Here is a 25128-nt window from a genome sequence, read left to right on the forward strand (position 1 = left end):
GTTCTCTTTATTTGTCTTTATTACAGAGAGAGATTGTTTGTTACTAAGGCATGCTGTTTTCTGGTTATCTTCTATGTCGTTGCGTTGGCTGATGTTGTGGATTGGATTCCATTCATGGACACAAATATACAAATGTATAATTGATTTAAATGTTATGATGTTTTAGTAGAAAAGTCTCCCGTACAATTATTTGAATGAAGCCCTAAGGATAGCATGGCTAAAAGGAGAATGTATCTGGTCAATGTAAAATGTGTTTGTGTGCAGTCCCATTGATGTTTGGGTCACTCTTTCTATCAGCCATGCGCTATCTTTGGTAAACACATCTCGAATTGTGATTTGATTATTCTGATTGCAATCTCCGGATCACAATATTTGTTCCTTATTTAGTTGTAATAGTCTCCTCTCTCCTTCATTCACTAGCAAAGTCCAAAAACAACTCCAGCGGCAATGCAAGAGCTCAGCGAATCAACTCTGGACTAAACCGAAATAAGAAACAGGTGGCCGCTCTAGGTTTTCTTCAATGTGTCTTATGTTTTCTCAATATCATACTTTTTCTCAAAAGAACGCAAAAGGGTGTCAATGAGTAAATCTAACACTAAGTGGCGCCATACACCTAAAAATATCCAGCCTCGAAAAAATTTGTGTTGGCTATTCACATTTCAACCATAATGAGGCTTAATGTTCCAGCGGTAACCCCAGTTCCCCTGTTTATGTTCGGGGTCCACGCAGCATGCTGGTGTGGACAGCAAAGTCACGGCGGGCCTTTTGCTGGACAAGGTGGCAGAGAAGAGCCCCACCAAAGCGCGGCAGCCCCGCAAAGTGGACCTGCGGGCGCGCTACTGGGCCTTCCTGTTCGACAACCTGAGGCGCGCCGTGGACGAGATCTACGTCACATGCGAATCGGACCAGAGTGTGGTCGAATGCAAGGTCGGTCTCTTTATTTCTATGAAAAAAAGTTGGGGGCTGGAATTAAAGCGATTGAAGTCACCATCTGTATACAGAAGGTGACATTCAAGTTATCTGAAGGGGCTTTACCATTACTGGCCACTAGATGGAGGCACTGACCCTGGGCTCATAACCCAGCCCTCTCCTTCCCTTGCATTCCTCTTGATTTCTGCTTTATGTCAGAGGGGCTCACTCGAAGCTCACTGGCAAGAGATTTATGACATGGCCCTCGTTTAGCCTGTCCAAAGGGATTGAAACAATGTGATTTCATATTCGCTGCATTTGTTTTAGGGCGTTCATTGGTGTGTGTGTGTGTGTGTGTGTGTGTGTGTGTGTGACATGAATTATGAATTTGGATGTATCCCCAATATCCTATTCTTCGCAGTAGTTGCATAACATGAGCCAACCATCAACACTCGCTGTGAATTCCTCGTCTTCTTCTTTGCATTATATGCCGAGTAGTGTCAGGACTATGTTGAACATGTTCCAGTTATTATGAATTCTCCAGATAATGATTTTAAGACATTAAAAATATTTTTGGCATGGGAGCTGGCAGGGTCAAATTTGGTTAATGTACGGTCCAAGTGATACTGTCGTTTGCGTTCTCCTCTGGGCAACGTCTGGATAAGGTCAGGGTGGCCGTTCATGCCTGAAAGAGGCTTTAATGTCTTCCAAACGGATATAGCCCATTGCGCTATTTTTTTGTTTTGTTGGTACAGGCCGTATAAATGTACATTTATAAACTTGTTATCAAACCAACATTCTGAGAAGGGCTTCATACAGGAAGGCCCACATTTGAATCACACTTGACAGCACCGCCTTGCCATCTCAATCACACACAGACGACACAGAAGAACAGAAACCCCCCAAAGATCTGTGGGTTACGAATCAACAGCGGTCGTAGCTTGTTCTGGAACCGCTGCTAATTGGCGTCGTCGGGTTAATATTGGCACAACGTCATCGTGCCCGCGTGCTATCGATTCCCCTGCCAGGCCCCATTAGCCTGAGCATGGGGCTGCTGATGGCCTGTGGTCACCACCGGTTGGGCGGCCTCCGTCCCACTGCACTGCCCCCCATCTCCCAACCCGCAGGGGTTGGCAGGTTGTCATGTCACAGTATCTGGCCGGCTGCAGAGTGCTTTGTCCAGCCCCCCTCTCCTCCATCCATCCCTCCCTCCCCCTCCGCCGCCCTATACCTCCGCCGCATCGCCATGGCGTCGTCTAATGGCGACCGCCAACCCCCTCCCCAACCCCTCACTCTCCATCACGGCTAGGTGCTGCCGCCTCTCCTAATCCGCATGCCACCCAGCGCTGTTCCTAATGGACCCTGATGGATGATGGAGTTATCTTGGGGGGGGGGGGAAGAGAGCAGAGTGCTCTGAGAACGTCCCCCAGCCGCAACAACCCTCCTCCAGTGGTGTTCCCTCACATCAACACCCCCCACCCCCTGGATGTGGAGAGAGGGGGGAAATAAATCAGTGTTCAAGTTTGTGATTCATAGGAGTTTATCAAACAACGGCCACATCTCTCTGACCTACAGTCACCACGTCTAATTGCCACGCTGTCGGCCTGCTGATTTATCCTTGCATACTGAGAAGCGACAGAAACTTTCCGGGGTATTTTTGTGGAACGGGGTATTGATTGCCTTTATCATTATTGATATATATTATAATAAAAAGAGCCACAAGTCGCAGAGGGTAACATTATTTGGTAGTGGTGTATAATTGAGGTCGTGTCAAACATGGTACCAATGGCATGTTCATTACATTTCTACCTGGGTTGAGTCATCAAAGCTGGACCTGTTTCCCATCTTAAGTCTTGTACTATCCAGTGCGTACACACACACACACACACACACACACACACACACACACACACACACACACACACACACACACACACACACACACACAATCCAGCATTGTGATAGCATGCGTTTGGCAGGCTAATCCTTCAGTCATTCCCCTGTGAAGCGTCGTTGTGTTGAAGGTTGCATTTCGGTAAGTGTGCCCGTTAAAATGACGTGAAGGGCCCAGACTTTTTTATTTTATACCTTTTTTTACAGCGCCATTCGCTTACCGTCTTATTTGTCTGAGACCCCCCACACTCCTCCCCTTCCCCCCGCGTTCATTACCAAATGAACAGCAGGCTCCCTGACAGTGGAGTAGGAGCTGGTGGTGGGGGGTATGGGGGCGCCTGGCCTGTTAACCAGCCCCTAATCAGCAGGCCTCGCTGCTGGGCACATCTTTCACTAGCCTGACTTGTCTATTAACTAAAAGCACCGTGAAGCTTTTCTCTCAATTACCCCTCCCTCCACGCTCCCCATCAATCAGCGGTGTCTGTTCCGCCCGGCGCACAGCGGCCACCTCTGTTGCAGTCAGTCAGTAGTGCACATGCAGAGGACTTGGCTATAATGGTGCAGGGTCTGTGGTCTAGTCTTGTCTCGGGGCGGTTGAACGCTGAAAGCTGTCTCGTTGGGCACGGACATGATTTGGTTCGAGGTTGGGTGAAACCAAAGATCATCGTAACCTCGACATGTTGCATATCTTTAATCTGACAAATCTGTCAAATAATAACGAAATTGAAGGGCCAATTACATTTATAATAATAAACAGGAGAATATAAATAAATGTCTAATACATTATGTCATTTCAATATAATATAATTCAGTACAGCCTATCTTTTGGCGAGTGCAGCGCTCCTCTGTTAACACAATTCTGCCTTATTTTCCGTCTCTAGGAGGTCCTGATGATGCTAGACAACTACGTAAGGGACTTCAAAGCTCTCATCGACTGGATCCAGCTCCAGGAGAAGTTGGAGAAAACAGACGCTCAAAACAGGTGATCTCTCTTTCTCTCCCAATGTCCTCCTTCTACATTTCTATTGCTCCCAGAGGTGTAACTCAAAGTGTGTGTGTGTGTCTGTGTGTGTGGTCGGTCCCCTGGATCTCAGTCGCAAACAGAACACGATCAATAACCTTGGCTTCCGTTCAAAGAGATCTACAAGTATATTGGCTTGTATTTAACACAGTGGCCACTGTAAGGGAAAACATTGACAAAGACATAACATTTCCACTGCCGCCTCCTAATTGGTTCATTTAAAGTACAGTGTTAATCAATAGAACAACCTGAAACTTCCACATGCCTCGTTTACTGCATACATTAGCCAATACCTCGATTCAGTCATGGAAGAAATCTGCTAAAGTTTACATTTATTTCACGATTGGTCCACGACTGTGTCGCGAGCTAAGTGTATATTTGGCGGGTATTGGTGACAGCGATATAAACACCATCTCTTACTCTGGATGCCTGCCCTGTCTTGTCTGCTTCCAGGCCGACCTCTTTAGCGTGGGAGGTGCGCAAGATGTCTCCTGGACGGCATGTGATGCCCAGCCCCTCGTCAGACCGACTCGTCCCCTCGCCCGGCGCACGGCGCGCGCTGAACTTTGGGTGAGTACGCCCCCCTACTCCCCCGGCCTGCGATCGATAGCACTCACTCCGTTTGATGGTGGACAACATACACCACATTGTACTGTAATACCTACACTGGCGTTTTGCCCCAAAGCATATCTAGTGACGAGAGGTAGTGTATTTTGATATTATTTATCTTTATTTATAGTATTCATGTCATTCGTTTTTTAGGATTTATCTTTTAGAAAGATGCTGTCATTTAAAGAAAATGTATAGATGTGTAGATTCAATATCTTTTCAACTTTATCTCTGTAGATTTGCTGTCAGTCAGTTGTAAATAGAATCGTTACTTAAATGGATTTGGTCTTGGGAATGTAGGCCAAAAAAGATAAAAAAGAGGATAATTGGTAAAATATTGCTCAAAGTATAGCATTAGCTGGATGGCGAGTCTCTCGCTCCGTGGCCACAAAATCAGTGCTGGGCGTGGATGGCCCACCGGCTGCAGAGTGCTGAAGCATCATTTTAGTCGTGTAATTTGATCCTGCAGGAAATGGATATTGATCACGCCTGAGTCCTGTTGCTCAGTGCATCCCGGACTTATCTTTTCCTGGAGAGCGATACAGTTAGATGGACACTCACTCCTTGTGGGCCATGTCTGACAGCTGCTGAGAGATTACACCGAGATCTGATCAGTGGCACACAGGAACCGTCAAGCGCACACACACACGCGCACACAAGTGCACAAACACGCGCACACTCAATTAGCATTCTGTTTCATGCGATGGAAAGAGGTATTGTTGAACTGAACCTTTTTACTGACTACATATTGTTTTTTAATCTTTCCCCTTCTCTCTGTGCGTTTGTGTGTGTTGTCTAGTGGTCCTCCGCCTAACCTGGCTGTAGCCCGTCTCTCCCTCACCGGCCCCAGCTGGGCGGACCGGGTCAAATCGTCCCAGTCTCTGCCCTGCTCCGCCCACACTTCACCCATAGAGAAGCCTGGTAAGACGGCCCTCAGACGGCACATCATGAAAGCACCGAGCCGGAAACAATAGTAGTCTCGATGTGCGGGGCAGGTCTGAGAAGGGCCCGTGTGTTCCCGTCCTGTGTCTGACCCTGTGTCTCCCCAGGTAAACTGGACGCCGAGGGTTGGGAGACGGTCCAGCGCGGGCGCCCCGCCAGGCCGCGCTCGGCCGCCATGGTGGCCAAGGTGAATCCGGTCCGGGCTCAGGCCCTCCCCAAGCAGGACGGCATCAGAGACAAACCCCCGCGGGAGCAGCCGCCGCTGCAGCAGCAGCAGCAGCAGCAGCAGCAGCAGCAGCAGCAGCAGCAGCAGCCCGAAAGTCTGGGCTGCTCCCCGGACAAGGACGTGACCCGGGCAGACTCCCAGCAGCTAGTCTCCACGGAGCCGCCCTCCCCGGGGAAGGCAGGGGACACAGAGCAAGGGCACGGCACGGAGGTACCTAGTCGCGCCAAACGTCCCCACTCTCTGACCTCTCTCTCCCTCCCTCTCCCCTCTCTCTCTCTCCCCCTGCGCTCCCCACATATCAATAATTCACCAGACGCTAAGTAACACTAGAACGTTTTTATCAGCCACTTTGTTTTTGTTTTGGGTTCCACGGGACGTCCCGACAGGGATATCATCTTAAAGACAATTGATTGTACACTGACATTTCAGAGGCAGGGATCCCATGCTCGCTACGCCGCCCGCGTCCCCATACACACACACACTTGCTATGAGTGTGTGTGTGAGGCATTGGTCGGTTGAATATTGCTGTGATTTGTTTATTTGATGCAAATTTGTATGGCTATTCAATCTGTATCATATGTTAGGGGCATGCTTGTGCCCGCCCTCCTGCATGAAGTGTGTGTGTTAGCCGTGTGGGTATTTGATCGTGTTGACTTTGGTAGGAATTGCTCTGATGAAATTGCTTGTTTTGCTTGGAATTTGCATGTGTTTTATTTTCTCTTAATTGTGTTTGTTGTGATGACGTGTGTGTGTGTGTGTGTGTGTGTTGTTTGCCTGTGTCGGAGCAGCCCCCAGCAGAGAGCGTACCAGACTCGGGCCGGTGTGTCGACGTGTCTTACGAGGATGTGCCCTCCCACCTCTTGTCGGCCCCCTCCCCATCCCAGGGCCCCGAGGCCAGCCCAACCCCCCTGACCATCACCGCCTCCACCGCCCCACCGCCCTCCACCACCCCACCGCCCTCCACCACCCCACCGCCCTCCGTCCCCGTCCCCGTCCCCGTCCCCGCACCGGCCTCTCTCCCCGACCGCCCCCCGGCAGACACGCCGACCCCTGTGCCTTGCTCAGGGGCTGGCAGCGGGGCAGTGGGGGGCACGCCGCTGGGCGGCGTGGAAACATCTGGGGCTGCGGGACAGGCCACGGCGGCGACCCCCGCTGTACCGCTGACACCGGAGAGCGGGCAGGACCCCACAGAGCTTTCCACTGTGAGTGCTGAGAGATTGAAAAGCCGGGGGGGGGGGGGGGGGGGTTGGGCGGGCGGGCGAGGGAGGGTAGGGTGAGCAGGGCTCCCATGGGGGCCCTCACCGCCAAAACAAAGTCAATCTGAGGAAACCCCCCCCCCCTACTCCAAGAACAGAATGTGCTGACACCCCAACCAGTCGCGTCACTGGGAGGTGTGGGCCCTGAGCTCTGAGGAGCGTGGAGTGGAGGCCTGGGATGGGAACGGTTAAAGGGGTCTGCCCGGATCTCACGGCGGCTTTGGCCTGCTCGTACAGAATCAGATGTAATTCACTACTATTTTCGGCACTGTGATTTTAAGATACCTGTGATGAGCCACTGGTGCAATTGGATTGCCAGCTGCTTCTGGCCGGGTAGTCTACAAGGAGTGTACCCTGTCAGCGTTGCATCAGTCTGATAATCCACAATAGTACCTGAAATAGTGCAGAATTATTTCTGTGTTTGTATACAAACTACAATCTTGTGTACTGGCATCCGTTTTGATTAAGCGACTATTCAAAATCTTTGGAAAGTGATTCAAAGTTTGTTCCCCTCGCATGAACCGAAGCTAGGCTACTAGGCTATATATATATATATATATATATATATATATATATATATATATATAATTACAGCTTTTCTTTCCTTTCAATGGAGATTTCACAAACAAAAAGCCATTCAATTATTACATAACCTTTCTGGTATGGGGTTTGGTGCTTTAGAATAGTTTTAAATGTGCAGTGATAAAACGAGCCCTCATGTCATACTTATAGCCTCCAAACCACATCTCGTCAATATCATCTTAATCCTATCTTAACAGGTTCTCATGCCTCTTGGGTCTGTCTGTATGTAGCTCTCTCTCTTCCGAGCAGGTCCAGGGCTATCCTTCAAACTGACGGTTTGTTGTAAGCACCTGTAGTGGACAGTGAGTCTCCCCCAGCTCCCCCTTCCCCTTCCCCACGTTGCACATGCCCTGCATGCTCGCTGAATGCCTCCTCAGTCTAGTGATTGGTGTGGTGGTTGCGTGCTACGTTTTGTGGTTGGTGTTCGTGTTCTCTTTAACCCCCTGAGCAACGACGAAGTGCAAAAATAATGACGCCTTACAAAATCGGGCAATAATGTTATTTGTTCAATTGAATCAAAAATAATTGGGTTATTTCTTCTTTCAATTTTCTTCCCTTTTCATGACTTTCATCACCATCAAGATGATGATGTTGGAAAGCACTTGTCAACAAGTTAAAAGTTTACTAGAGAGAACCGTGTGTGTGTGTGTGTGTGTGTGTGTGTGTGTCTGTGTGCGTGTTTGTGCTTGCAGCCCCAGTCCATGGCGGAGGTGCTGGCCAAGAAGGAGGAGCTGGCCGACCGTCTGGAGCGGGCCAACGAGGAGGCCATCGCCAGCGCCATCGCGGAGGAGGAGCAGCTGACCCGCGAGATCCAGGCGGAGCACAGCGAGCTGGAGACGGACAACGAGAGCGACTTCACTGTGAGTGTCCGGAGCGCTGGACTGGGGAGGCCTGACGTCACCCTGAGGCGTCTCACTGTACCCTAACACGCTGTTGTGCACAGGCGGGCATGAACAGCGGAGGATGCGGCCTCAACCTGGATTGGAGCGAGGTGCTGGCGGAGTACGAAGGTGAGCTCGATCCCCTGACCCCGGGCCTCCAACCCCGGGTGCTGACGCAGAGTAGAACTTCCTGTGTTTTCCGTTGTGCCCCCCGCAGCTCGGGAGCCGTGGCGCCAGAGCACCTCGTGGGGCGACATCGTGGAGGAGGAACCGGCGCGGCCCCCGGGACACGGGATCCACATGCACGAGAAGCTGTCCTCGCCGTCACGGAAGAGGTGGGACCGGAGAGCTTCGCCTGGCGCTCACACTACTGCTGGGATGGACCGGTCCCTTATACAGAAAACCTCTGGGAGCCATTTTAAGTTCCAGCTCAAAAGACTCAAAAGTGCAATATGGGTCATAGGTGTATTTGTCCAACCCAATAGGTCACACACAGTTCTAGCAGGCCAAAGTCAGGCCAAAGTCCTGCCACGTGCTATACATTCTTTGGTCTGCTCCGCGGTGCCCTTTGTGTGCGGGCGAGGTGAGAGTTTCTGTGTGTCTGTTTCCAGAACCATCGCCGAGTCCAAGAAGAAGCACGAGGAGAAGCAGCTGAAGGCCCAGCAGCTCCGGGAGAAGCTGAGGGAGGAGAAGAACCACAAGCTGCAGAAGCTTTTGGAGCGGGTGAGTCGTGAGTCCAGGGTCCGCCCGGGCCACCGGGTCCAGGGAACGATCGGCCGCTCAGCCCCCCCCTCCCCCGAACATGTTGGATCACGAGAGAGTGTCTGTCAGCGCGCCTGCCAGACTCCACGCGATAAATATCGCTGCCCGCCACTCACATCCGGGATCTGGTTCGTTCCCAGTACATGAGTCAGAGAGAGAGAGAGAGGGAGAGACCCCGGCCAAAACCAACATCCTCTTAAAAAGTTCATATTTTTGTTTCCCAGGTGACGGTCCACACTGGATTAGAAAGTCATAGTGTGAGTCGGGCGTAGCCACACAAACATGGTGTAGGACCTGCACGACGTAAGACACTAGTGACCAGTTGCAGTTCTTTCAAAGGGATCCGTAAGCTGTGAGAAAGTAACGCCTGGTGCCCTGTGTTGTCCTTGCTCCTCAGGAGAAGGAGGTCAGGAAGTGGAAGGAGGAGCTTCTGGATCAGCGGCGCAAGATGATGGAGGAGAAGCTGCTGCACGCCGAGTTCAAGAGGGAGCTGCAGCTGCAGGCCATCGTCAAGAAGGCCCAGGAAGAGGAGGCCAAGGTGGGGTTCACCCGGGTGTCCAAGGGGGCTCCTCTTCAGCAAGGAGGATTTCAGAACAAAAAAGAAAGTCAGCTGGAATCTCCGACTCCGGAACCATAATCTTGTCTGGAGTCAGAGAGACTAATTCCTGACTTCCGCATTTCTTTATGAAGTCCACATCCTTATGAAGTGCTCTCGGAGTCAGGCTGGCCCTCTTGACTCCAGACAAGATTATGGCGATGGAGTCAGAGATTCAGCCTCTACGTCACCATATTCCTGTCCGCATTGAAATTGGTGGAAAGAGTTGCTGAGGATCTGACTTGAGATCCACTGTGTGTGTGTGTGTGTGTGTGTGTGTGTGTGTGTGTGTGTGTGTGTGTGTGTGTGCTGGCTGCAGGTGAATGAGATCGCCTTCATCAACACGCTGGAGGCCCAGAACAAGAGGCACGACGTGCTGGCCAAGCTGAACGAGTACGAGCAGCGGCTGAACGAGCTACAGGAAGAGAGGCAGCGCAGGCAGGAGGAGAAGTCCGCCCGGGATGAGGCCGTGCAGGTGACCCCGTCCTCTTTTTCACTCAGCCTCCTTCATCCAGAGCCACCAGCCGGGCAGCCTGAGAGCAGGCAAAGTTTGCAATCTAAATTTGAGCGACACGCTGCAAAAACAAGCGATTGCAGTGCAGCAATCTGGTTCTCTCAGGCCCAAGCTGGTTAAAGGTCCAGTGTGTTCGATTTAGTAGCAACTAGGTGAGATTGTGGATCGCAGCCATTGAATTCCCTCCCGACCCCTCCCTTTCCAACGACTACGGTGGCCTGTACTGGCCTAAATTGTGTAAGTTGCTAGTAATTTTTAGCGCACTAAGGTCAATATTGACGGCCCTAGCCTGCGTATAAATCTGTTTAACCAATAAGAATCGGGTAACTTTGTCATAAACACCAAGGACGCTGAACGTTGTAGGACATGGGGGATTTAACAGCCTTTCTTTGTGTGAGGAACAATGTAACACCCCAACTATGTTATTAAAGAGTCAAAAATAAAGTTGTAGCCATGGGGATATCACGCCCCACCCTCCTCCGTACAACGCTTCGCCCCTTTTATTTTAAGCGCGGTCTCTCTAGAGGCGTCTGTTCGTTCTGGGCTACTGTAGAAACAGGGCGGCCTTATTTTCATGGGATTCAACTCTTATTCAAACATAATATGAATATGGTATTCAATTTCTTTATCACCAACAAGTCTTACTGCTCTCTCCGTGCTCCACGCCGCAGGAGCGAAAGCGCGCCCTGGAGGCGGAGCGGCAGGCCCGGGTGGAGGAGCTGCTGATGAGGAGGAAGGAGCAGGAGGCGCGCATCGAGCAGCAGAGGCAGGAGAAGGAAAAGGCCAGGGAGGACGCGGCGCGAGAACGGGCCAGGTCTGCCGTCCCATCCCATCCCATCCACGACATTGGCTTGTCACGACAAATCTAGAGCCCTAAGAGAGGTTGCCATGGTGGATTGACTCCGGTTCCGTCACAGCGGGTGTTTTATGTTTCTGTGTGTTCTCGGTGCCTAGGGACCGGGAGGAGCGCATGGCAGCGCTGAGCGCCGCCCAGCAGGAAGCCATGGAGGAGCTGCAGAAGAAGATTCAGATGAAGGTCAGCTCCTCCTGCTCCACCACCCCTTACTGTAGCTACTAGACTACTGTGTGTATCGTAAGACCCCTGCTGTGACTGATGCCCCCCCCCCCCCCCCCCCCACAGCACGACGAGAGTAGCCGGCGCCACATGGAGCAGATCGAGCAGAGGAAGGAGAAGGCGGCGGAGCTCAGCAGCGGCCGACACGCCAACACGGACTACGCGCCAAAACTGACGCCCTACGAGCGCAAGAAGCACTGCTCGCTGTGCAACGTGGTGGTACGTCGCTCCAGACACCTCCGTTTGGCCATTTAATGGAGCTGCAAAGAGTCTTTCTATGTAAAACCAAAAGGAAAATTGACCACGCAGAGAAAATAGGATTGGGCCTAGTAGGCAGCTGTTTGCAGTGTGCAGTGAAGCTCGCCTTTGGGTGTTTGGTTCTGGGAGGTTTCCCAATGCGAACATGTTCCTGACCCATGTTGACAAAGGATAATGTTTCAACACGTCAGCTTCATATTCTCTCTGCACACACAAGGATCAATGTTTGATACAATCAACGCGGCAAATGCATAAAAACACAGAAAAATGCTCAGTGGGAAGAGAACATCTGATTCATATCCCAGATATACATCTCTCATCTGAAATGAGAGATGTATATCTGGGATATTTCTTCAAGTGAGAAGGCTATACACTTTTTAGTTTCCGTCTTAGTTTAGACCAGTGGTTTATTAAAACATGGAGGTGTTCACGTTGTTCTGCTTATAGTGGCTCTGATGACATTCTTATACAGACCTAAAAACGGATGTAATCCTTTCCTTCTAATTGGCCTTATCTATTATTTGTGCTGAAGCTTATACTCTTGTACTCATCCTGCCTAGGTTGATTTCATAAGCTAATGAGTGAGCGTGTGTGTGTGTGCGTGTGTGTGTGTCTGTGTGATTTGTCATCGGTATACCTGGATAATGCATGCCAAGACACAGAGGCCACAGTAGAGCTGTTGTGGGCATCTTCCTCTATATTCTTTGGCAAGCGGGATGCATAAAAACGACCCGGGCAGGAGGCTGATTTACAGAAGGGTCTTGTTTTGGGAAGAGGCCACTTTTCGATTAGAATTTAACTGCGATGATTAAAGATGATGACGTGGATTTACGCTCGGGCACGGCTCTTGCTTTGCCTCCCTCGAATGGCAACAAATCCATGGGCAGACATATTTATCTGTGATGAGGCGGGAGGTGGCGTGGCGGAGCACAGCACACAGAGCGCAGGCTGGGGAAGAGGTGCGCTGCGGGGAATCTTGTTAAAATGTTGGATGACCTTGGGCAGCGTCTGACACCAGGGATCATGGACGGGTCAGTGGCAAGCACTCTATTTAATCACATTAAACACAGGCCGTCCTAAGTGGGCTTTGTTCCAATGCTGGGAAAGCAACAACAAGGCCCGCTCCCAACTCTCACCTGCCTCCCTTCGGGGCCGTTTATCACTTCTCCTCTTTTCCTTCGATACACTTGTCATTTTTCTTCTGCATCATCAAGTGGGACGCATTCATTGAAATAACCCATGGAAGTCCCGGAGACGTTTAAAAACTAACTTGGGACACGTTCTCCAGGTTTCTATATGTGCTCCCTCCCTCCCATTCCCACACTATCTGTGGGATCTCTATCTATCTCACTGTTTAGCTCCCAACGTGTTCTACATCACGCATGACATCAAACACCGAGCGCATATGGCGTCGGTTATGGGAAAGTTCACACACAATGTGCGGGTCCATGGAATGCCCTGTTGTTTTAAAAACAGATTCATGTATGATAGCCTTCTTTTGTCAGCGCTCGTCAATGGCGTATGGAGTTTCTTGTGGCAGGTCGCGTCCCATTGAGCGCTCCTGTGTAGGGTATCATTTCACCCGGGGCCTCCCAGGGGGCCTCTTGCCGACCCCCATCCGGGGTGTCCACCTCAGCGCTGACCTCTGACCTCCTGTTTATGTTTGGGCAGATCACCTCGGAGGTGCACCTGTTCAGCCACACCAAGGGAGTGGGCCACCAGCAGGCGGTCCGGGACGGCAGCAGCATCCAGGGACGGGAGCTCTCGGACGAGGAAGTGGTGGGTATAGACTGCCTCCCTCCTTCCCTCCCTTCCTTCCCTCCTTTCTCCCTTCCTTCCCTTCCCTTTCTTCCTTCCCTCCCCTCCCTCGTTCTTCCACAAGCTCTCCTAGCACAGAGCCTACGAGATATATTTAACCCCTCCCACCGCTCCTAACATTTCGCTATTTAAAGATGGGTCCCAGGTATTGGCATGTTTTTTTTTTCTTTCCATTTTATTGTAAACCATACATATTGGGTTTTATCTCTAAAATAATTACAGCTTCCCTTAAATGAGAAATATGTAGGTACATATAAAACAACCCCAATATTCAGAAATGCCCTCCCGATTTGTAGTTGTTTTTTTACCGTCCAGCCACTCGTATAGTTTGACTGTTTGTCATGCTGCGTTGGTGAACAAGCCTGTGAGAGTGTGTGTGTGCTTGTGCATATGTGTGTGTGTGTGTGTGTGTGTGTGTGTGTGTGTGTGTGTGCCGCTTGAGTGCTTCCAGCGCAGGGGTGACATCAGCCCTGCGTGTCCCCAGGCTCTGTTGTGTCCTGCAGGCCGGCAGCTTGTGAGAGCAGAAGGGGAACCTCTAGGGCTGCAACACGAGAGTGGCCTTTTTCAACTGCGCTCCTCAACGGCGCCCTTTGTGAGACAGTCAACCAGGGGTGCTATGAGCGGCACCCTTTAACCTCCCTCACCTTTTTATAATTTCCCCTTGCTCCTGCTCCTTTCTTCCCTCCTGTCCCTCCTGTTTCTTCCCTCCTGTGTGTGTGTGTGTGTGTGTGTGTGTGTGTGTGTGTGTGTGTGTGTGTGTGTGTGTGTGGCTTATGATTATTTTCATTGCCCATTTATGTGTATTATCTTCTTCAATTAATAATTTAGTCTATAAATATTGCCAGATGCCTAGCACAAGTTTCCAGAACCAAAGGAATGTGTTCTTAATGTTTGCTTTGTCCCACAAGCAGCCAAGAAACCCTGCAGTTGACATTTATTTTAAAAATAAATGTTTTCATTTCTTAAGAAATGTTGACTAAAACGTTTCATCGCAGATCAAAATGATGATCAAAGAAACGATTTGGCACTATATGTGTAAGCAATGTTACAATCACATACTCTTTTAATTGGAAAATAATTGAATGGGAAAATAATGTTCAAGTTCGAATAATTGAGGTAAAAAGGTTATAAATATCGTTTTCAAATATTAGCCATCAGTGCAGTGGTTCTCATGGTTTGTCTAATTCTGTGCTTTACAATCGGGACCAATCGATTGGGCCCGACTCTAAAGTAGATGGAGGTCTTTGGAATTTGTTTAGACGGAACCCACTAGCCTCACAATATTTATGTTAAGGCTCATATCGGCCCGCACTATTTCATTCACGCAATGGCCAACTATTTCCTGCTTCCATAACTCTTGCCTGGATGAAAGCTTTTTAATTAAAATGAAGATGGCTGGCTGAACTGTGCAGGGGTCACTCTATAGCTTCTGGGAGGAAGCAGCGAGAAGCCCAAGTCTCATCTTCATCACATTTGGTAATTTTCTCTCTCCGAAAAAACTGCAAAGGAAATTGAAATACAACGATTATCAACAGTTTGATCGATGTGCCGCTGCGGACCGCCTGGAATTCCTTCCCTATGTTTCCACCGTGCTGGCCTCCAGAGTCTAAGCTGTCCTGCTTTAACATGATATAGAGGAGTGCTCTGAACCCATGGCTTCTCAACGGTGTGCCATTTAATCATCTTTCATCTTTCCACACCCTGTCCACCCCCGGTGCGTTACCTGGGTTGAACTCCACCCTTCTCTCTCCTGCTGACAACCCCCCCCTCTAGCCGCTGGCCAGCAGGGGGATCACTAGGCCATACCAAGGGATCAGACTCCCTCTGGCTCCCCCTGGGTACCAGGGCTGACCTCCCCAGCGGCCCTCCAGGGTCCTGGTGTTGAAACCTCCATGATTGGCAACCAGCAGAGAAGGCCGATGAAATATCCAGCGTGCCAGCTGAAGCCGGCCCCCTCCCTCCCTGGCCCACCCGCTTCTATTTGGATTCATTTCTTTTTCTTTTTTGAGGTTGTGCAGTTGTAGGAATGGAGCAGCTGTAACCGATATCCAGCAGGGAACCCCTTCCCCGGTCTGCACCAAGAACCCAGAGGAACAGATAGGAGCAGGGGATCCGTTAGCCGCCTTTTATACCAGCCAAGAATCTGTTTAGTTTCTCTTTATTGTTTTGGCTGCATATCGCTTGTCGCTCCTCTGGCATTCATTCATTGGAGCAACAAAAAGGCCTGCGAAGCAGTCTGGTAGTGGTAACCGGATACGCCGTCCCATCATATCTGGTCCCCTAACTTGAATTACAGCTGTCTGTTTCACACCAACTGGAAATCTACCTCTTAAGTCATTGTACGTGACAAAGGCAGTTCTGCATCAGCAAATCATTTAGAGTGTGTGTGTGCGTGTAGAAGTATCTTTCAGCTCGCGTGTGTGTGTGTGTGGCTATGTGTGTTGTGTCTCCCTGCAACCGAGAGCGAGAGAAAGAGAAGTGGGCGGTTTAGTGTTTCCCACTCCAGAGTCCCGGCCGTGGCATTGTGCCGGGGCCGGGGCCTGGGGCCAGACTCTTTGCTTCCTTTGTTTCAAAGGTCCAGGTAGACACCTGTCCGTCATCCGGCGTAACCGTGTTAAAACACTCATCAGATCACTCCACACCCCCACCCCACCACCTCCCCCAGGCTCCCAGCTGTTGTGGTCGTAGCGTGTTTATGTCAATGCATAACGCAGGGCTGAATAAATAATTGTTGCTGTATAAGCATTCAGCCGAGAAGCCGGTGCTTAGGTTCACTTAAAGTTTGTGGCTTGCTGATGAGACGGTGAATATGCGAGGGGTAATACCTGAAGCCCTTATTCATGATTTATGGAGCTAATGCATCGAAGAGCTTAGAGAGGGAGAGGGCGGCAACCGTCGTAAATCCTGTAGTGTCATCGAAAACTAGGGCAGGTTGTTCCGCTCATACATACACAGCGTGGAGCATAACACTCAATCCGTGTTGCCTTGCTCTTTTGCCATTTTCGAAGTTATCGACACCTATTTTTCTTTTTTTTTTCAATGTTTTATAAGAATACACCATTGATTACATTGATTTGTTAAATGTGTACAATCTGTTATACATCATCCGCTCCCAAGACACCTGTCAGTCTGTAGTTTGTACTGGGGCAGCCGTTGAACTCACACGGCCATGGCTTTGAACAACACCGGTTGGAGAGCCTTTATCTGGGAGGCAGGCCACCCCCTCCCCTCCTCTCCTCTCCTCTGGGGTGCAGCGTGACCAGCTAATGGGGTAATTGGCTTCTGGCGCATACATCATGTTGGTCAAATTGGGTTACACCCCCAACCCAACCAACAGCTCCCCTCTCTCCCTCTCCCTCGTCTCGCTTTCTTTCTTTCTTTGGTGGAAATGTGTGCCTCATCTGTCAGGGTGGCTGCTCTGCAGACGGGAGGGGAAGCAACACTTTCAGACTGTTAGTGGCTCTATTGTGGGCCCAGGCCCTGGAAAGAGTGTTGCGTGCTGCACGTTACCTGGTAATCAAAGGGTGTAATGACATTACCGCTGATCTGCGCCCCACCTGCTCAGTCTGCTGAAGTCGCAGGCTAGGGGTTTTTCCGGTTTCACACATACACTGTAAAATGTAGTTAAGAGATCCGCGCTGTGAACTAATGTGTTCATTTTGGGAACTCTTTAAGCACGAACAGAAACACACTTTAGAAAGTTATCGTACACGGAAGCCCAAAGGACATGGAGCGTGAGTTTTGCTTGATACATCCAGCGCAGCCGAAAAAATTTATGGAATCCTTTTGTTTTTCACAGCAAAGCACACGGAGCATGAATGGAGTGGGACTGTATTTTCTTCCTCCGTTTCGAAAGGATCCAAGTCTATTTTGGACTCGAGTCTATTTAAGAATTAGCTCTCTAATTCCCCTTTTACCTGTTTTCATTATTTTTTATTATCGATTAAGTTCTCCAAACAAACGGTCCACTTCCATCCCCCTGATCTATGTTCTCTGTGTTTCAGGAGCATCTCTCCCTGAAGAAGTACATCGTGGACATTGTGACGGACTGCTCCGTGGCCACGGAGGGCCAGGTCAAGGAGGGGGAGGAGCGGCAGAAGGCCAGGAAAAGGGCAAAGAAGCTTCGCACAAGGATGAACGCTAGGTGAGCTCCCTGCTTTCTCTCCTCCTTCCCTCTCGTTCTCCATCTCTACCTCTCTCCTTCTCTCCTTCGCTAGGCGAGCTCCCTGCTTTCTCTCCTCCTTCTCTCTCGTTCTCCATCTCTCCCTCTCTCCTTCTCTCCTTCGCGCAATGTCTCTGAGCCACAGGCTCTAGAGCTTCTCAGGGTGTTTAATAGTATTTTTATAAGGGACAAGGAGCTGGAGGGAGATGTTATGTGTACTGTCCTCCCGGGGCTGCACAGATGAGCTTAATTTATGACCACTTTCTGCGATTGAGTAAAAATGAATCGATCGAAGGACCCCACCTGTTAAGAGCTCTCCTTCAAATTGCTGCCGCCACTCTGCCAAAACCCAACGTCCCCTCTAGTGTACGACATGTTTGGTCTTAAAACATGCGTAAACCCGGCCCATGTTTCTGTCTCTTTGTTTGTGAATGATTCATATTTGTTTTAATGAAATACCAAAGAAGGAAATCGATAGCAATCAACAAATAGGGAGCAAAGCCCTTCTGTGGTGACCAGGACCTGGGTTGAGTCGGGTCAGTAGGCTGGTAATACTGAGTTGTATTCAACTCCTGTGATTGGTTCTGGTTATAAAGAAGGGCGGGGGGGGGTTTACCGTCAGTCCTCCCTCAGGCTTGCGGGCTGAGAGTACCACTCAGAGGGCCTCTCACAGGTCCTAAATAACACAAGAGCCCCCGCTGAGCATACAACATCTGAGCTTGGCTGGAAGTGAGCCTTTTCATTGGACCAGTGTATAGGGCAAGCATGTAAAAGGCGAGAGAGGTTTACACCCTGACTTCAAGGCCCAACTCAGCATGTTGTGCTACAGAGGCTGTGTGTGTGTGTGTGTGTGTGTGTACGTGTGTACGTACGTACGTACACACAGCTGCAACACTGCCCTGTGTGGGTGTGTTATTGGTTGTTTTTTGTGGTATGGCTAACCCACAGCAGTATTAATTCAGTTGTGAAGATAAACACGGCGTTCGCAATTGGGTTTAACTAGCATGTCGGTAGGCTTTGGGGATTCTCCGCACGCTGGATAAGCCTTCAATCATCCTCTTGGATGAGCTTGTTTGCGGGCCGTCGGTGGGTTGCCTGTGGTCGGCTGCAGGGGTGCTGGGGGCTGGGACAGAGTGGCCTGTGTACGTGGGGACCTCTGCACGAGGTGAGCGCACAAAGGAGCCGCTGTGCCCCCCACCCAGAGACGGCAGCACAGCTTTAACTCATTGCCTCAGATGGAGGGGAACGTGAGGGGAGACCGTGCCGGTGAACCAGTATATACACACACACACACACACACACACACACACGTACATACACACGTGTGTACGCACGCACACCAGAAGAAGTGCCACTCAAAAGACTAACACACAAGCACAGATCCAGCCTTGAAGGGCTCGGGTGCATTGACAGCTGCACGCGTGTGCGCACGCACACACACGCACACACGCACGTACAACCGTACACAAACCTTTAGGATGGTTGATCGTAGTTCAGCAGCCAGAAATAGTTTCCTTCTTTTCCACTGACGTGGCTATTTGTTTTGCTGTACTACATTTACGCTACAACCAGCTGTCAAGAAACAACTCAAACATCAAAACTGAATCCTTCAGGGTCAATATGCTGTCTTTAGTTGTTTTTCTATTGACTCCAGCCTCTGTCCAATGTTCTGGTGTGTTCCCTGCTTTTGATGCTTCTGTTTCTCCTTACCCAGTCGGAAGACTGGACCAACCTTACTCTGAATAAGTCAAAAATGAATCTGGATTCAGCGCTTGGTGAATGAATTACTGCGCTATTGTAGATTTGTGCTTCCCCTCTCCATTACCGCCTCCTGCCATCTATTGCTCCTGGTCCATTTAGCCAGGCCGGTGGCCGACAATGATGTACGGCGCTGCAACTGCTCCCTGTTTAACCTGGGTGGGTGTAAACCTGTCCGGGAGGAATATTGTAATATAAAGAATGACAAACGGGTCAGGTGCAGTTCAGGCTCTTGTGCGGGCCGCCATTAGCCTTACAGCCTGCGGGATGAACAGGGGAAATAACGTGATCAGACGGTCCCCCTCCCCACCCTCAGCCATCACCCCTCCTGCCCCGGTTTACTCCACCGACTGCATTAAAACATTTTAACCTTGCAATCCACAACAGGAGGCAGGCCTTACTGGGGAGAACACGATTTGCTCACATAATAGAATAGAGGAGAATAGTCAGTCTTTATTTATATTTCCATGTGATTTGGGTTCTTTGTGTTTTGTTAATGCTTTTCCTCTGGATGCTCTGGTATCCTTAGGGAGTTAGATGGTTAATAATACTAATACCTCTGTGGCTGCCACTGGTCAGATAGGTGGGATGAAAGTCAGGACAGGTTTCCTCAAGGGAATCAAAACCGACCACAATATATGGTTCCTTTTCGTTCCTTTTCTAAATAAATGCAACTTTGTACAAGACGTTTTCTGAGATCATGAAACATTAACAACAATCAAACTATCTGATGGTTTAAAAAAAATTGAGCATTTACTTTCAGGAGAAAAAACTTGTACTTTCCGTCTTCTATGGATTAGCCTGAAGAAAACCAGACAATGCACGCTAGAGGGCTGTGTAGAGATACCAGAAGCCACGCAGCATGGATTGGACCTTGTTTGAAGGACAGGTCCCAGTGCACTTGTCCTCTTCCAGGAAGTGTGTGCGTGATTTTTATCAAGCGTTGGATGGATTGATGACCGTAAACCCCTGCATCTCGGGACCGATCAGTGACTCTTATCTTTCCTGGGAACCGTCTGATAAACGTGCGTTTGTACATGTAAGAACTTCTGATGAGAATAAGGATTAGATGAGAATCATTTTCCTATAGATGTGTGTGTGTGTGTGTGTGTGTGTGTGTGTGTGTGTGTGAGTGTGTGGGCCGCTGAACACAGTTGAAGTCTATGGTTGCTCTTAAAGAGAAATGATGAATTTTGAGCTGTTCTGGGCAAAGATAAGACTTAAGGAAAGGGGATTTACAAATGGAATCGAGGTCTTCAGGGATGTGACTGTCACTGGCAGGGAGATACAAAGTCCCTAAAGAGCTGATGTGGAGTTATTATAAGCCAAGTTTCTTGGAGAATAGCTGTCTGGCTGAATAAACACTCAACTTGACCCCCATCTCTCTCTCTGTCTCTCGCTTTCCTGTCTTTTCATCTCGTCATTAACCCAAACTGGGATTCAATGGATGTCCCCCCCCACCCTTTCTTCCGCAGAGCGAAGGACTACGAAGCGTCCGTGGAAGCGAAGGCCCAGGTCCCAGACTCCCCGTACAAAGCAAAGTAAGGTTATTCAGGCTGTTCGCTCCACTGTTACTCTAAACCTCACTTCAACACGCAACCTTCACTCAGACAACATTGACACGGGTTGTCAGAACTCAGTGGGTGTCAGGTGTGTCAGCGGTGGTTAAATGACTAGCTCCTGTACGACATGAGGATCTCACTGTGTGTGTGTGTGTGTGTGTGTGTGTGTGTGTGTGTGTGTGTGTGTGTGTGTGTGTGTGTGTGTGTGTGTGTGTGTGTGTGTGTGTGTGTGTGTGTGTGTTGCCCGCAGGCTGCAGCGGCTGGTGAAGGACCTTTTGAAGCAGCTGCAGGGCCAGGAGACGGGCCAGTGGGCCAACAACAGGGTGTCAGGGCTGGACCGGACCCTGGGCGAGATCTCCCGCATCCTGGAGAAACAGGTGACTCCAGCGTACTCAATCTCACCGGACTAGGGGTTTCTAGGGGGTTATCCCTAGTTCTTTTTTGCTGAAACATCATTGATTTCTTGTTCATATTCTTTATTATATTTAGCCTTATTTTTATGTAGATGAAGCTTTTTTTTCTGAGTTCAGTTTTTCGGCAACGTGTCGATTTCAAGTGGTTGAAATTGTATTCCGTGTTATGTTAGCGCGGTGGGTGAATGGGTTTGACCCTGCAGCTCGGGCTCTGTAGCGCTAGGTTCCTCATCCTCCCCTCACAGTCCCAGGGTGGGTAGCAGCCTCCCCGGCCCTCATCCCCAGGATGCTGCTGCTGCACTGGGGCTCCTCTCCCCGCAGTCATCCACTGTCGACAGCAGGGAATAAAGAGACAACACGGCAGCCCCCTGGCACTGCTCTGAAGCGGAGCGGCGGGCCGCCGAGCCGCCCGTCTCAGCCGCCCGGTGTGGAGTATCGCTTTACTCCAGAGCTCCTCGCCCTCGGTTATTGGCTAATGCGGACCAGATTAGCGGTGTTTTCATTGGGCACATGGTACTCATCGAGGAGCTTCCTATGGCGAAGGCGGGCATTGTCTCGTGTCTGGCGGACGGGGGATGGCTCAGATGTCATTGGTTTAGACAATGGTAAATTGGATTGCCAAATGAAATGTCGTTAATGCAAAAGACTTTGTGGCGGCGAGTCAGGGCGATTCACTATTAGATTAGGCCTTTTCATTTCAGAGGTTTTTTCTGGCTGTGTTTACAAATGGAGTTATCGCAATTGTACAAAAGGGTTGATTTGAAACATTTGTAGTTGGACTCTCAATTAATCCCCTTTAGGTTTCGCCGTGAATATTATTATTTGTTCCCTTTTTTGAGTTGCAGAAAATCGGTGATGTTTCCAAGTCCACCGCACAGGCGGCTCCCGTGCTGTGTGACATGGTAGAGCTGTACCATGTTGAGGCATCAGGGCACGTCCTGCAGCTTGGGGGCTGCTGGGATGTGGAGGAGGTGGGGTTCTCACCAGGGCTGGGGTGGGGTGCTGGTGGGGCCATTACTGGATTTCCCCAGAGAGGGGAGAGAAGCAGTGGCTCGTCGTTGGGAGGGGGAGCCAAGCACACTTAAGCAGCGAAGAGAAAGGGAGGGAGGGAGGAAGAACAGTTCTATACGAGTGGCTCACAAGCTGTCACCAATGTGCCAATGCTCCTCCCCTTAGATTGCAGACAACCCCAGTGGGAGGTTAGAGGTCACTGGGCCCGGAGCTAGTAACACAACGTGTGTGTGTGTGTGTGTGTGTGTGTTTGTGTGTGTGTGTGTGTGTGTGTGTGTGTGTGTGTGCGTAACGCTTTTGAGGGCTTTGTGGAATATATCTGTAAGTTATCTGCATAACTATTCTATGCTAATGACAGTAATGGAAGTTTTCATTCATTTCACATTATAGCGCTAGTTTCAGTCTTCGTAAGTCTGAAACTACGAAGTCTGGTGTGCTGGGATCAGAGAGGGGAAAACCTTCTCTTCTAATCCTCCCGACAAAAGTCAAATAAATAGCGTCTCCATCGGCGGGGCTGAGCGGCCGTGAGTCACTCCGGTCGGGGGCTGTGTGTGGGTTGAGATTATTTGACCTAACAAGCTTCTCTAGTGTCATTGACTCACCTACCCATTTGTTTGTTTTCTTTTCTATTCCACCATATCTGATTCAGTCTCCGTTTTCCCCACTAATTCTTTAGACAGCACCCACCCACCCAGCCCCCATGCAGTCGGAGCCTAACGTTCTCCGCCCCCTCCCTCCATCTCCCTCCCAGACTCTCCCTGGACCCTTGTTCTCTGACCTCCCTGTGCTGCTCCCTCTGTGCCTGCTAACGGTTTATTCTGCACACAAGCATTTTCTCTCTATCTGTCCATCCGACGAAGAAAGAGGAGTGTTTTTGCTTGTATTTATTTCTCCTAAACACACATTGCAATAAACGGCCACTAGCGTTTATTGCTATTTATTGTTGTTATTGGTCAGGTCGTTATTGAGGGATGGTCAGGAAACAAGGGTCCTTGAAAACCAAAGGCCTCTAGACTGTGTTTACATTTTCGTTTGCCAGCTGTGAGAGTCCCGCTGGGCCGACAAGTATGCCTCTAAGGGGCAGTCGTAGTATCAGGAGAAGGAGCAGGAGCACGGGGGGAATGGAACTACAGCGTTTCTGCATGGAGTAGGAGGAGGAGGAGGAGGAGGTGGGCCGGGCTGCCCCAGTAGACTGACAGATCCTGCCCAGATCTGCTGGGCCAGAACCTTGTCTCTGGCCCACACAGAGGTGACTGCAGGGAGTGTGTCAGGGTTGTTTAGGAACCGTCCATCTTAACCAGGGGGATCGGCTGTGTTTTCGACCGCAGCTGGATTGAATTGCAAGTGTTATAGCGTTGCCGAGCGCCTTCCCCCCCCCACGTTGTTTGTTTTTAGAAACCCCTTTTAGAAAATCACCTCGGTAACAGAACCGACGCCACGCCCCCCCCCTTCTCCTTATAATCATCATAGTGGTCAAGTGTTTGATTGACTCTGACGGGACATGTTAAGCCATGCTAATGGTTTTCTCTTGTTTTTGGTCTGCCTACACGGTCGCTTTTACCTCTGCCGAAGGAGGTTACATGTTTTCCACGTGATTTGTGTCTCTGTCCGCAAACATGTCAGGGAGTCAAGGACGGGAAGAGCTGATGTTTTACAGCCTTGTGGCGCAATGTGGCAATGCTGTCGTGAGGGGCATGTCGATTTTTAAATTCTTGAATGGTACAGAAGTAGCATAGTATGTAAAAGTCACCAGATAAATAGTCTACTATGAGTAGCTGAAGACTCTCAATCATGTAGTGGAGCTAGTGCACATGACATATTTAGTATTCACTAATAATAGGCATTATCTAAAGCCAGGGACAATTCTTCTTTTAGCTACACATTGTTAATGAGCAGGTAGGGAGCATTTAGCTCAAGGATCCCCAAGGTTTGACCTGCAAATTTTCTGCTGGAAGTCATACACCTGTCCCTTACCACAAGACTATTGGGTTTGTTTTTCTTATTGGTTTTGATGCATGCTGTTGGTGTTGGCAGGATGCTAACTACAAGGTTAGCTTTTGAAGGCCAGCTGTGAAACGCAGAGGGCTGGCTCTGGTTCTGCTACCCGTTCTGTCTGCACAAGGAGAGGCCTGTAGAACATTGTGCCAGCATGCTTGTTTTAATTGTCTGTGCTTGAGTGCTGATTGAAGCAGTGTTTTGTGACTGTGGGATATGGAATGATTAGTTTTTCGGTTTTCTCTTTATTCAGTTGAATTTGGTTGGCGCTGTAGATCAGACCAATATGAGGAATTATTGTAAACATTCAGAGTGTGTGTTTGTGTGTGTGTGTGTGTGTGTGTGTGTGTGTGTGTGTATATAACATACTACCCTGGGCTGTCTGCGCTTTCTTTGGCAAGCCTGATTCACACCACACTGCCCTTTGATTCATCTAGGTTTGTATCGTAGAATAAACACACGTTTGTAACATTTCCCATTCAAACATTGTTTTCACTGGCGGTGGTATACCATGCTATGTAATATTCCATTATGTCTTGTAAACATGCACGTTTGCAAACCTTGCCTTGAGATGTTTATTTGACACGCTTATTGTGGTTTCCAGTAAGCCCAGCCCACAGACAGTGTTTACCCCTGGATGTTGCTCCTCTAAGCCCGGGTAATACGCTCATTTGTTCCTTGTTTCACACTCAGTGGCATTGAACCAATAAAGGGGCGGATCCAACATGTCGGCAGAGATAAAAGACAAGATTTACCACTAATAATAAACTCTCAGCCAATAAGGGCAGGGCCGCCAGTCCCCCCTGCGTCACTATTGGCTAATCAGAGATGCTAGTGGGTGGAGACCAAAAGGAGCCGTTTGCGCTCCTCTGCCATTGACCCAACT

At 49.7% G+C, this 25128-nt stretch overlaps 1 protein-coding gene across 1 annotated transcript in view; it reads left to right on the forward strand.

Annotated features, from left to right (window-relative positions):
- scaper (S-phase cyclin A-associated protein in the ER) overlaps positions 1–25128 on the forward strand; it is a 56678-nt gene that overhangs the window by 3939 nt on the left and 27611 nt on the right. Inside the window, exons 3-22 of the mRNA XM_079744126.1 lie at positions 421–497; positions 730–927; positions 3684–3784; positions 4277–4393; positions 5232–5353; positions 5482–5810; positions 6389–6802; positions 8131–8298; positions 8382–8448; positions 8537–8654; positions 8931–9042; positions 9479–9619; positions 9996–10151; positions 10862–11004; positions 11145–11226; positions 11332–11484; positions 13195–13302; positions 17346–17485; positions 20737–20802; positions 21074–21200. Coding sequence (XP_079600252.1) covers positions 421–497; positions 730–927; positions 3684–3784; positions 4277–4393; positions 5232–5353; positions 5482–5810; positions 6389–6802; positions 8131–8298; positions 8382–8448; positions 8537–8654; positions 8931–9042; positions 9479–9619; positions 9996–10151; positions 10862–11004; positions 11145–11226; positions 11332–11484; positions 13195–13302; positions 17346–17485; positions 20737–20802; positions 21074–21200 — 2939 coding nt within the window. The remainder of the gene's footprint in view (positions 1–420; positions 498–729; positions 928–3683; positions 3785–4276; positions 4394–5231; positions 5354–5481; positions 5811–6388; positions 6803–8130; positions 8299–8381; positions 8449–8536; positions 8655–8930; positions 9043–9478; positions 9620–9995; positions 10152–10861; positions 11005–11144; positions 11227–11331; positions 11485–13194; positions 13303–17345; positions 17486–20736; positions 20803–21073; positions 21201–25128) is intronic.

This window comes from Pollachius pollachius (assembly GCF_949987615.1).
Source record: "Pollachius pollachius genome assembly, chromosome: 9".
In the NCBI taxonomy this organism is placed as follows: domain Eukaryota; kingdom Metazoa; phylum Chordata; class Actinopteri; order Gadiformes; family Gadidae; genus Pollachius; species Pollachius pollachius.